Source organism: Alosa pseudoharengus, unplaced genomic scaffold, assembly GCF_046254945.1.
Source record: "Alosa pseudoharengus isolate Yale_2024_CS ecotype anadromous, Long Island Sound unplaced genomic scaffold, YU_APseudo_1.1 YU_APseudo_1.1_scf_7, whole genome shotgun sequence".
NCBI lineage: Eukaryota > Metazoa > Chordata > Actinopteri > Clupeiformes > Clupeidae > Alosa > Alosa pseudoharengus.
In genome coordinates this window covers 41,208,543-41,222,433 of record NW_027468859.1, presented here as the reverse complement: position 1 = coordinate 41,222,433, position 13,891 = coordinate 41,208,543, and the positions used below count along the sequence as shown (strand labels likewise).

Below are 13,891 nucleotides of genomic sequence, written 5' to 3'. Positions count from 1 at the left end.
CATTACCCACAAATCCGTGCCACATGTAGTTTCAAAACCGGAAGTGGGATGAACGCGCTGCTTGCAACGTAAATGAGAGTCTGAGCGAGCAGAAAAGGTTGTGAACCGATTCGTAACATGTAAATCGATATAACGACCGGTTCATTTCAGTTTTATTCCGGTACGGGGCTTCACGAATCGATGTAGCCGTATCTTACACGTTAAAAACGGATACCGATACGTATTGGTTAATCTTTACACCTCTACTTTCCGTTGGTGCACAGAAGTCAGCTCTATCAGCTGAAGGCAGGGCTGCAACCGCTACAATGCCCGTCCGACTCGCCGGTCGCTCGTGGCGAAAACCAAGTGTGTGTGTGTGTGTTTGTCAGTATAAAAGTGTACATACGAACGGTTTCACTCTACTCAGCCAACGAGCAGATGACCGTTGTCCCAACATAGACGGGAGGCAAGCAGCGGCCTTGAGCTAGCCGATGTAGCTACTCCGGTGACACCAGTGGCAGCAGGGCGGTTGGTTCCCCGGTTGGCTCAGCACTGGCAGCAAAACTCTGTCATCCTCGGGAGCGCAATCGAGTCCGTCTCCAAAGAAGGGCAGCAGATCCGCAGAGGTGACAGACACTAACCAACAGAAGCTAGCAACCCCGTCAGTGTCCTGGCAGTAACGTTTGCTCATAGCCAACTAGTAGCTAAACGGCAGCTAACTTTGAAACTCAAAAGCTCTACTGCTCCAGTAAACACGATAAAGTAAACGAGGAGCAACACCACAACGATCACAATGACCGACTCATACATTTTGCTGTTCATAGGCCTATGTACATAAAGGTACAGCTTGGTCTTCACAAAACAGCACTGAACAGGAGCAAATGGCTGGACCTCTCCCTTCCTAGTGTAGATGCAGACTACTTGCCTTCTCCTCACTGAGGAGATGGGATGTTCACATTCCATCTCCTCAGTGAGGAGAAGGCAAGTAGTCTGCAGGCATAATAATAAGTTTGCAGGCATAATAAAATAACTAGGGTCAATCGTGCGTTAATTAAGGACCAAGCATAACGCATTAAAAAAAAAATGTATCACATTAATCGCCTGCCGCCAAAGATTTTTTTATTTCACATTTTTCACTTGTTCTGTTATCAACAATCCCCTTTGGCTGCACCGTTTCTTGTCCTCAAACTGCCACAGACACTTCCTAGCAAAGCTCCACTCTAGAATTTTTGCTTCCTACTAAGCTTCTGCCTAGCCCTCCTCCTCCTGTAGTCATGGAGATAATAAACACCAAAACAGTTCTGAACTTCCGGTCGGCTGGATGGCGCTTTTAAGTGCTGTGGACACGAGTGACATGAGTGCGGCGCACTCCCCTTTCGACATTCAATTACATTAGATTCTGTTCTCCTCAATACAATTCTGCATACCAGCATGGCACTTTGCCACCGCCTAAATTACAATTCAGTTCTATTTTGTCGGCGCCACTCCATAAAATCCATTGTTCATCCAGTGTTTGCCAGTTAAAAACTTTGGCGCTGATGTGCGTGGCAAGTTACAGTGCTCTCAACTCGGCGCCGGTGTTTGCTCAGTCCACATGGAATTAAAATATCACTGAAGCACTTCAAGTTTAAGCTATTATCTACTACGAGCTAAAAAATGTTTACACGCCTACACTGTTACACGTGAACTGAACATACCGTAAAACTCCAAATAATAGCCCAGGCTTTTATTTTCCCAAATCACCAAACTGCACCGGCTAGTATTAGAGACAGGCGTCTATATGAGACAGGCCTTTACTTCCCTTTACACAAAACTTCTCCTCTGCAAAGATGGAAAATATTATAGAATTATTTCAAACACACTGAATGTCTACCTATATGAATAGCTATCTGATGACAATTACGGATCATCATTCATTTAGTGTTGAGATGTTGTTCATTGAGTGAGATGATCCAAATAGCAGGCATAGCCAGAACAGATGAAACGCGTTTTAATCAAACATAATTTGCAAAGAGAACGCTCATATTTTGTCCCTAGCAAATAGCCTATATCGGTCCTTTGTCAAAGACCAAAACCGTTCAGGAATTAATTTATGCAAAAGTGGAACCTGCATAATGTTTCATTCTCCCTCCTTTTCGGCACGAATGAAACGGTTTGAGAGAGCATGAACCATATTGTTTCTCCCGTATTTTATTTGGCAAATTTGACAACCATGTACATTTCAAATCATAGCCAACTTCTTTCCCTTTTTGCCATGGCGGTACGCATTTAGAATAAAGAATAACGTTCGCGAACCCTTTTGTTTTGTTGCCAGCATAAAAACAAGCTTACCATCAGCCTATCCGCAAATTTTAAACACAAGGGATGAATTGAACAATGACTAAACCAGACATACAGACATAGTTCATATTGAAAAAAGTTATTGGAACTCTAGCTTTTCCCCACCGCAGTCTTTTAATACCATCTAATCATAACTTGCGCAGTCTGCACCATACTTAAGCCCAAACCACACCAAAGATTCACGACGAGATGAGCTGCAATATTCTATAAACCAGCAACTTGATGCAACATTTTAAAGCCTTGCAACTGTGACTAGACATTGTGAATGCTTTGCAACGGCTTGCAACGACGTGCAACATCTAATTCACACCGCTGCAACGGTTTCGTGTCATTGGGAATCTTTGGTGTGAATTGGGCTTTAAACAGACGATCTGACGGGTTTTAGAAGATTAAATACAACCAAAAACTAAAAAACAGACCAGGCCTCTATTGGAGACCGGCCTTTAACCCAAACCTGTAGCCACGCCAGGTAGGGCTGTAACGATACATCCAGGCTTGGAATTTCACCATTTATGGGGCAAGGCCACTTGGCCTTAAGTTGGGCATATTTGGTGGGGGGCACAAAGGCCACATGTCAGGGCACCAAGGCCAAAGTGAACTATACAGTATTCACAGCAGTAGACCTGCATCACTGTATGAAACATTACAAAAACATGAAACATGACATATTACATAGAACTGGACATCATCTGATCATCTAATATTTACAGATATCTAGGCTATAATTAATATTTAATTTATTTTATATTTGGCCTGTTATGAAATCATGTGTTGAACAATTTAAGCACAGCTCGGCTTTACGAAACTCAAAAAGCCTAGATGCATGCTTAGGATTTTTTGATCATTAAGGCTCCTTTCACAAACTTAATTAGCTGTTTATCCTCTGATTTTAATATTTACCAAAATCTAGGCAATATTTGTAACATTTATTCTGTATTTGGCCTGTTCATCATCATGTAGAACGATTTAAACACATTTTGAAACCTAAAGACCAAAGTTGGAGACATGAATGTAGACCTGGCTGCAAATTTTATTTTTAATTTAACCAGAATACTCTGGAACGGCTTACTGTACAGGGGATTGCTTTACACCTTGTGTTCAGTAAGGTCTGCTGTTTATTCTGATATATGGTTTGTCATGTGTTGAACGAAGGGTTCGTGACCGAGATGAATGGGTAGGGAGATGGGCGTAGAACCTTATGTAGACGTTATGATTAAATTTAATCATATTATTTACTTTTCACGTGAACCGTTCACCACAGCAATTAGCTGTTAACATCGTTTAAAAGCTGAGAAAAGCTCTTTCATGTGATGTGATACATGTGTCTGTGTGATGAGTAGGCTACTTAGCGATCACGAGTATTTCAACTGAGAAGACGCACTTTCTTTCTTGCCATGCATTTTCTCCAATGCGTAACACTGAATTAATTTGCGTTGTGATGCTAAGATTATTTTGACAAGGCATAGGCTAAATAAAAATCGCTATTAAACAGACGCAAAGCAGAGTATTAAAAGGAGGGGGCACCAAGGCCACAGTGATTTTCAAATGAGCATCACGGCCAACGCAAGGGGCAATGTGGCGCCATGGCCGTCGTGGCCGCCGTGAAATTCCTACCCTGGATACACCAACCTCACGATTCAGTTTTGTATCACAATTTTTAACCCACAGTCCGATACGATTTTCTTGTTTTTGGGGTGGGGGAGGGGGGGGGGTGTTATTTTTAGAAAAATATATTTTATTAAATAACATTTCAATAGCCTACCTTACAACACCAGAGGATTACAATATATACAATGTAATATATCTGTATTATTTTATGTCCTGATATAAAAAGAGAGAATACTGAATGTCTGATATTTATGACGGCACACTTTATGCTTTATGCACACTTCTTATCATCGCCTATAGCCTAGGCCTACTATTGTCTATTGACTATTGTCTGGCTGAAGCCTGGAAATATTGTAAACGAAGTAGCATAGTTGGCTAGTTTATCATAGTATACTGATTGGACTGTTCAGTTTCTCCATCTGTGTTTAAGTTTCAAGGTAATACTTGTTCTCCATGGGACAGGCCCTTTTGGGAAACATTGGTATTGAGATGATCAGTCAACTTGAATGCAACAGTTTTAAACAAATGTGTGCAGCATGCTAATGATGCTAAACGGATTTAAGAGTAATTTAGCTAGTCGTCTTCTATGCGTCCTTGCTTTCACGATTGTGATTCACAATGTTTTATTTGGATTGTGCTGGCCAAGTCACGCTTGTCCATTGCGAGGGAGAGTGAGAGGAAGGGAGAGCGAGAGAGAGCCAGAGAGAGCGGGGCAAGAAGAGGGGGGTTTACTTCTGTACTGTTTGGTAAAGTTGAACACATAGTCTACAATGAAAGCAAGGAGAGGTATGAAATTATGATTTATTTATTTATTTTTGGACAACGTAGGCTACCGGTAACTAAGTAAAGCGGGAGATGTGTGTTGCTTATGCGGCCGCGTAAGCTGCAAAGCACTGCGAGAAACACTAGAAAGGGTGTGTCACGGTTCTGCCTTTTTACACTGCGACACAGGATTGTGGACATGAGTGTCGCGATTACGGTTTCAAATCGCATATCGTTACAGCCCTAACGCCAGGCATTTAAAACAGACAGGCGTCTATTTGGGACTCGGCTATTATTTGAAGTTTTGCGATAGTTAATGGACTAGAAAACGAATGGACCTGCCCGGTGACTGACACTCATTAACAATACTTCTGCATATAGACAGTTTGTTAGTTGGATAGTCCACACTTTTGTACCATTTTCCACAATTTCTAATAACTAAGAATTTGATCTCTTAAAGGAACCGTATGTAAGAAATGTAATTCAATTAATCATAAAATGGCCCTGACTTGTCACTAGACATTAGGAAATCATGCTAATTTCAAATACTTATATCACTGACAACAGTAGTCTGGCCAGGATATCATCATTTAAAAAAGTGAAGTTGCAGCCCTCAACTGATGTTGATGTTTACATATTTGTGTTTTAGCCTGATCCGCCACCCTCCACCTACCTAGTAATCACAAAGTCAGTAGTGTTTCGGCATCTGGGTTGCCAGCTCTGCTCTAGTTACCACATCTGCGGTGTACACCGCTCTAAAGTATTTTGAAAGTGATTGTAGTACCAGTTTTGGCCAAAATCCTACATACGGTTCCTTTAAACTCAAAATCACTTGGTGTATTGGTAAGCTTTTGACTGAATAAAGGTTTGATTGATCAACAGTCTTAGGAGTTTATTATTGTCGTTCTTATTAACATTATTATTGCTCTTTCCACAGGAGAGAACTTGCTGAACTGAGAAATGATTTGGAAGATGAACGTTCAAAGCGAATGGCCCTACAGGTAAATACTTTTGCAAAGACCAGAACAGTGCTACATGGGCATGAACGTTGGGGCTCACGAACATGCCTAGAGTGTAGTGCCTGGCTGCTTTTGGCTGCAGCAACTCGAGCTAGGTAAAACCGAATGTTTTTTTTTTTTTTCGTACCGACTCTGTGACCTCAAGAAATGGAGATCTATGTAAAAAATTGACAGCTTTTTAAGTTACTTACAGGCATATTTGTTAACAGTTGTAACTGTTAACAAGCAGCTTGTTAATGCTTGTTAATGGTCTATAAGACAAAGAGGTGGATAACTAATACGCTTATAAGACCTTTCTTACCTATTTGTAGTACATTTTGCAGCCCCCCAATCTAAAGCGAGGACCATGTAGTCTATAGCTCCACAATCCCGACCTTCTATCTCTATATATCTACTGTATCTATCTATCTAGCTTGATTTAGCTGTGAGAAATGCACCTTCAAAATTGCTGCAGCAAGCAGGAATCGAACCCCGGTCTCCTGCGTCATAAAGTGACCTGTTACTGACTGAGCTACATTCCTATCTGTTTTTGAAGAAAATGTTCATATTGATTCTATATTCCGATAATGTTCTATATCATACCAGCTATACTTTTTACAAATATGTTTCTGATGGAAAAGACCGGAGGTTCTGCTGATGTTAAAATGGTTGGGCCGTATATCTGAACAACATAAACGGTCATATGGAAGTCCGAACTTAGCCGGTTGTTCTACTGCTCCCCTTCTAGTATTTCCTCCCGACATTATATAAATGTACTGTGTCGAACGACGCGTAAAACATGCAGTTAAATTTCAGACCTAGTGAGAGGGCGTGTCGATGATGTTTCTTGAAGTACTTCAAGTATTAGCCTACGCACAATAGATTTTTCTTCTTTAGCCTACATAATGCATACATTTTGTAAACAAAAACAGCAGATGTGACAGCGGCCGCATATATTCTGCGTCATATCTCGCCTCTTGTGAACTCTGCAAGCCCCCGCCCCTCACTCGACAACCACACGGAGATTCTGTAATGTGTATGTCGTTCACACATAGGTCCGTATAAGGTCCGCAGGTTAGCATCATATCTGAATCATCCGAGGGGTAGGACCTCCGTTTGACAAACCTCCTCATATACTCCGAAGGTTATATCTGAAAGCCCTTACAGTCATGGAAATAAGCGGTCATTGATTCAGTGGCTTAGGGGGAGGGGAGTGGTGGTGTTTTTCACGTCCTTCTGAAGCTCAGAAGTCAGCCTTATATGAGGGGGGATGGTAGGTTCCAACACTGGGGCTGGTGGCTCCCATCTAAAACGGGTTTTAATTTAGGTACAACAGCAGGGACAGATCATGGCTTGCGCCAAGTGTTCACGTGAACAGGGGCCCTGAGCCAATGGGGACCCTCGGATTTAAAAAAAAAAAAAAAAAATTGCAATGAATTTAGACTAGATTATGCCCGGTGCTTCTGTCTGTTAATTTGCGGCACAACTGAATGGTGTTATGGAACCGCGGACCGAAAGAAAAATAAACAAAATGTTTTCCTGATGAATAAATACTTAATTCATAAAATATAGAGGCATAACATTAGGTGGACGTGGTAGGGTATGAGTGCTCATTCAATGTGTATGCGTGTTTACGAAAGTGAAACTGACAAACTGAACCACTCGTGGGTAGGTGAATGAAGTGGATTTCTGCATTGTTTATGAAAACAGCATAGCGATTGGATAGCCTAATAAATCGCGACTTGTTGTAGGTCTAACAGTAGCTTATATCGTAGCAAATAGCCTATGGCGATGCCGATGACAGATTTAAAATAGGCCTACATTTATTTCTCTCGTCTCCCTGGAGTAAGCGCATAATGTGGGCTGTTACACAAAGAAATTAATTAGGAAGATTATCTGCATCTCCATTTACCAAACGCTATAGTTTTGCTAACATCTCCACTGTTAATGTGAAATATGTCAAGCAGCAGTGAAGTGAAAACCTTATCATGCAGGTAGCCAATGTTCACGTCACCTGAGTCAGACAGAAAACGGACCCTGCTTGCTCTGTTAAAGTTTGTATGCCCCTTGTATTTAACCGCCAGAATTTCAAATTTTTCCTTGTATCAGAGCTATGTCCTGCATGTATGAGATTGTTGTCCTGCATGTATGAGATTGTTGTCCTGCTTGTATGTGATTGTCGTCCTGCATGTATGTGATTGTTGTCCTGCTTGAATGTGATTGTTGTCCTGCATGTATGTGATTGCTGTTTACAGAGAAGGCACTTTACAGCCCAAGACAAATTTCCCCTTGAGGGATAATAAAGTATATCTTATCTTATCTTATCTTACTGTGATAGGCACTCAATTAGACTTTTACACCACCGATACAATGTAATGACATGAAAGATAAGTCTAATAGTTTAGCTCACAGGTGAGATGTGGCTTATGATTAAGCTTCAATTTTTACACAGTTTGAAATGGCATAATGCACAATTTCTCCAACAGAGGGGGAAATATAGCTAATCCTGCCAAGTTTCGCTTAAGGTATAATACATACAATCAATGGGATATACACCATTGTAATCAGAATCAGATAGACTTGATATAGTAATGAACAGTCTTTGAAAATCCTCTCCAAATGTAAATCCGAAATTTGTCAAAATGTCATTTCATTCACAGAAAAATATAGTGTGTATGACATGTTCAGCAAGTTGTGGGTTATTTCACGTGACTAAGATGACTATTTTGCACTGGCCACACCCTTAAGCCGGCTGCAGACTGCCGGCGTGGAGTGAGCGTGTCAGCTGCGTGGCGGGTCCGTTTTCATTTCGGCTCCCATGTTAGCAGGTTAGAGGTTGCACACTGCCTGTGTGACACGCACGTCTCAGGCGCGGCTCGAGCCACGCTGAAAACGCCTGCCTGCTGGAAATAGGGCTTGCGTGACACGCAAGCGTGTTGGAAGCGTTTCAATTCAAAACAGACAGTAAATAGATGTTTTAATAGGCAGAGAGGCCGTCGCAGCGTCACGTCAGACATGTTTCTGGCATGAATAGAGAGAGAAAACGCTACGTAACTGACACGCAAGACACGCCACGCCACGCCGGCAGTCTGCAGCGGGCCTTAATGTATTTGAACCATCTGTTTCAGACCGTGCGTTTCAGATTACTAAAATAGGGTCCTTAGCCAATAAAATTCAACAATAGTTTTGAAACATGACATGAACTCAATGCTATAATTAAACCCAACCAGTACAAAAAGTGCACACCTGCCATATAGGCTATTCATTTGTGTGTTCTTTGAGCCAACGTTTACACTGGAGTCGGCTAATGATAGTTTAGAAAATGGTTACTTTGTTTTAAGCTTTTAGGTGATATGTTTATATTGAATTTTTACTAACCCGGACCCTCATACTGTAAAATACATGAAAAGTTTTTTTTACTTTTGTTTTATTCCCTCATAATAGATTGAGATAGACAAATTGAAGAAGATGTTGCAGTCAACATGAAGCTGAAAAGAAATGGCCTATGGGAGTGCAACCCTACATTGTCATCAAGACCTGCCACAGAGGAGAAGAAAGATGCCATTCTCACGCCCTTTTATTCCCTGCTCTATTTAACATTATGGTTACAGTTTTGCACATAATCATTGTAATTGAAATGGAGAAAATTGTAGTTGAAACGTGTGTATGGGGTTCTTTTGCCAAAATAAGTTCCTGGGGCCTTACATTACTACTGTGCTGAGAGAATATGCCTGAACATTGCTTTGAAATACTACTGACTCTGTATAAAGTGATGGGAAATTATTTTCCTTGTTCCTTATTTTTTATTTTTATAAGTAGTCATTTTGATATATATATATATATATATATATATATATATATGTATGTGTGTGTATGTATATATGTGTGTGTGTGTGTGTATATATACTTACAGAGGACCAATATATTCACTTTTTCTTTAGAGATGATTTATATAATATGTGCAGTGATATGACATATTTCATTGCCGTTTTAAAGGGAGATGCTCTTCTTTTGTTTGTTGTAAAGGATATCACTATTGTGCCTAATGTTCTTTTTCCAAGCGGTAATATTGGGAGATGGCATATATCTCATTGCACAAAATGATGGCATTGTAAATATTTGTGGCTAATGGATATGCAGCCATGTTAAATATACATGGATTTTCACAAATCTTAAATATTCAATTTCCAAAGATGGCCTTCATTTGACATCATGGTATATATATTCAAAAATAGAACCAGCAGTCATGTTTTGTTTATTCCCCGTAATGTTCAAGCTCAGGGTGAATCAAATAATCCTGTAATTCGGACTAAGACAGAAAAGGCCTAATCATGTCTTTTATTGTTTATAATGGGGAGGGGATGTTGATTGGTGTTGTTTTTGTTAAGTCTACATGTTGGCTCTCATCTTTTCAGAGGTTCTATCTGAAAGGATAAGCATATATTTTACCAAGTGTTTTACTTTTTAAATATGTTATACATTTAAGTCTTATTTGGTTTAGACCAGAACATGGGAGGGTTTGGTGACTGGAATACAGAACAATTATTCAAATATGAATGTGTGGTGTTCACTAAAGAAAACAGCCTTTATGCAAGAGAATTTGTGCACAGCTCCTCAGTCATGCTATGGTGGCTGTGGAACAAGTAGTGAGTCCTTGTTCATATGTATGTATTCTACAGGTTTACATGGCCAGAAGAAGTAACCCTAATGTTTATTTGAAAATCATGTTTGGGATACTGGGCGATGTCAGGAATAAATGGGGACATTAAGTGTGTTCTTAGAATTTTGCATTGATGATTGACTTTTGTGTCAATCCACAAATTATTACGATATGCACAATGCAGTTTACCCTAATGCTACTGTTCTACAGCACAGGTCCTACAATTGACTGGTCCTCACAGGGTAGCCCTCGAGTATTCCAGTAGGCCTTTTGTGACTTTTTGCAATCTGCCTTGTTCTTTCACAAGCTACTCAGAATTTACTAATGTCTTATTAACCTCCAAGAAAATCACTCTTTTAAAGTATGCTAATATGTGTACTTCTCATACCTCTGAGGAGAGATTGAAGCATAAAGAATTCCAGATCAGGTACCTCACAAGAGTGTCCGCATGTGTATGAGGACTTTGCACTTTGGAATGAGCCTTGTCTGCAGCTTAGAAGTAGTAGCCTCAAGCAATAAGAAACATCATTTGTGTTTGTTACCATCTCAAGGCCTAATGTGATCTGTACATTGTCAAAACATTCTTCATGTATTGTCACTTGGCAAAACATATTCTTTTTTTAATTCTAAACTTTAATGAAATTTTAGTCTGCAAATTATTTCTGCAATTGATCTTTGTATGCACTGTAAATTTGCAGGAGGGGAACAGATTTTTTTCAAACTATACAAATAAAATATACTTTTATTTACTCTCTCATTTACTTTGTATGGTTAATTTCCATTATTCTTATAATTGTTGCTTTAAATGTGTTATATGTATTTATTTATTTTTCAAAAATGACCAGAATGGGCAGAGGATGTCAAAAACCCCATGGTTCTGTGTTTTCCAGAAATCCGCTGAAGTTAGCATGCAAACCAGCAAACACCAAGCCGACTTTTGTAACACCACTTTGTGCTTCATGTGGCACTATATTTAATACAATGCAAGTCAGTGAATAGTGCAGCTATTCAAGACAACTCGAACCCTTCAGAGTTCCACATGATTCTGTTAAAAGCTGTATGTGAAATTTCTGCTACTTTTTAATTGATCTATCCCAAGGATGTCCATCATATAGCTTCAAGACGATTTGGACTGCTTGTTTACATCTACTTTTTATAGTGGCTGATAACAGATATCTGTGTTTACATGGTTCACTAATTTGAGACAACCTGCATGTGCACCAGAGGGATTTTGGTCACTGAAATGAGAGCATTATTAGTCCATGAGCCACAGGCCCAAAAACGGGCGTGTCATTACCACATGGGGGGGCAAATTCTCACTATATTTTTCTGAAAGCTACATATCTCTGGAGTATAAAATGGTATGATAGCAAGTTGGATCTTGTAGCTTTGTGGCTGTACAGGCCTTCAAAGTTGACCTCTGATTTGAAAAAAGGAAATTCCGCCTATTGGCTTTTTTTTGTTAAACCACTCATAAGAGCCCAGAAAATAATCCAAACCTCATTATTACTGATGCATATGTGGTGTTTGCTGTTGGCATACATATTTTGAATCATGGGATTTTGCCCTTAATTTTGGTTGATAAAATTCAAGATTTATGTGTAATAATGAGCAAATCTACGTTTTCAGACACACAACGTGTTGCAGCACTAATTGAAATGCCCACTACCTCATGTATTTATACCTTCTTACCTCCCAGCAGAGACTTGAAATACAAATGATTACATAGGTCTGCATTGCTATGCTATTTACTATTTGTAAATGTACTATTTGGAAACACCCCAAAATTCAGTAAATTTGTATTTAATAAGAGATATTCCAAGAGCTCAAAACATCATGATTACCAATCACATATTACCTTTACATTCAAGGAATACCATATGAAAATTGTTCACATCACCACATGTACCCAGCTTAACATAAATATTATAATTTTATAATGTCCAGGGCACATGAAATACATACAGTAATTTTCTGTGTATTAGCCGTATTGTGTATAAGCCACAGGACAGTGTTTTATGAAGTTGAAAGAAACAAAACCATATACGATATTAACTGCCCCCGTGTATTAACCTCATAGCTGAAGAAATTTTGCAAAATCAATGTATAAGCTGCTGCTAATAGTTGGGAAATTATGGTAATTGCATCACAGGTGCTAAAATGATCTACATTATACATTTCAGTTGTACTTTTGACTAGTAAGAATGTGGGAATGAGATTAAGATGAACTGGTTGGTGAAAATATTCATACTTTACACATTGTTATCATTATGTACAATTATTATTATTATTATTATTATTATCATCATATTTAAAATTGTCTTTCATCTGATGTTAAATGTCCATTGAAAAGAAATAATAACTATTTTCCAAGATCTACAAGTACATACATTTACAACAGTTTTAAAAATTCTACACAGTTCTGATGAGATGAGACAAACAGTGAAATTGGATCAATCCATTTTCAGAGGAACATGAGTTCATTTGCATATGTACAGCAGGCAAAGCAACACAAGAGGTTAGGGATGATCTGATTCAGGCTCATACTACAGGCAAAGATCATGACATAGAGGCTGGAGTCAGATACACCTAAGCACAAATTCCATGATACATTGACAAAGCAAAAATTAAAGACATTTACGAGCATGAGTCAAAAAAGAAAACACAGGCACATGGCAAGACCATCATGTTAAAGACTGGACATGAGAGAAGTCTTTTGTCACCCTCTTGGACCTTGGCGACACCTGAGGGGACCCCAAGGAAAACCTCTAAAGCAGCACTTGCAAAGCATTTGCAGAAACTTGCATCACTATCAGATAATCTTCCAGATGAATATAATACAGCAACAATCATTGATGGAATGTCTCTGGTCCAGAAGGTCAATAACAATGTCTCAACTTATGCAGACATTGCTGCTGCTATTCATAGCATGATCCGTAAAGAGGCAAAGCAGAGGCAGATAATTTTTTAGATTAAATTAGATTAGATTTAGCTTTACTGTCATTGTGCAGAGAACAAGTACAGAGACAACGAAATGCAGTTTGCGTCTAACCAGAAGTGCAAAAAAGCAGAAAAGTGCAATGTGATATACTGTACAGTATAGGCAGGTGGTGCATAGACAGAACAAGAAATATAGTGCAGTGTAGACAGTAGTATACAGTTGTTTTGAAGAAGGTGGTTTAGAGTAGCATAAATTAAATATAAATATGTGCAGTGTATTAGCAGTTAAGAGCAGAATAAATATGGCTATGTACTGTAATATGAACAATGTATGAACAACATGTACAGGTATGTGCAATGTAGTGGTGGTACCATTATAGTAGTAGTAAGAACAATATAGATATATGCAGTGTATTAAAAGAATATATTACAGAAAAACTGAATAAATATGGATATTTAGTATGAACCATATAGAAAGTATGTACAACTATATGCAGTGTGGTAACAGTACCATTGTAGTGCAGAAACAGTAACATTACAATAGTATTAAGTGTATGTGCAGGATTAAAAGCAGTGGAATATGGCTATGTACAGTATAAGTGTA

At 39.1% G+C, this 13,891-nt stretch overlaps 1 protein-coding gene across 1 annotated transcript in view; it reads left to right on the top strand.

The window, feature by feature from the left end:
• Positions 1–11,104, top strand: part of cd2ap (CD2-associated protein) — a 154,480-nt gene extending 143,376 nt beyond the window's left edge. The window contains exons 17-18 of the mRNA XM_076272389.1: positions 5,627–5,690; positions 9,132–11,104. Coding sequence (XP_076128504.1) covers positions 5,627–5,690; positions 9,132–9,173 — 106 coding nt within the window. The 3' untranslated portion in view covers positions 9,174–11,104. The remainder of the gene's footprint in view (positions 1–5,626; positions 5,691–9,131) is intronic.
• The last annotated feature ends 2,787 nt before the right edge of the window (positions 11,105–13,891 follow it).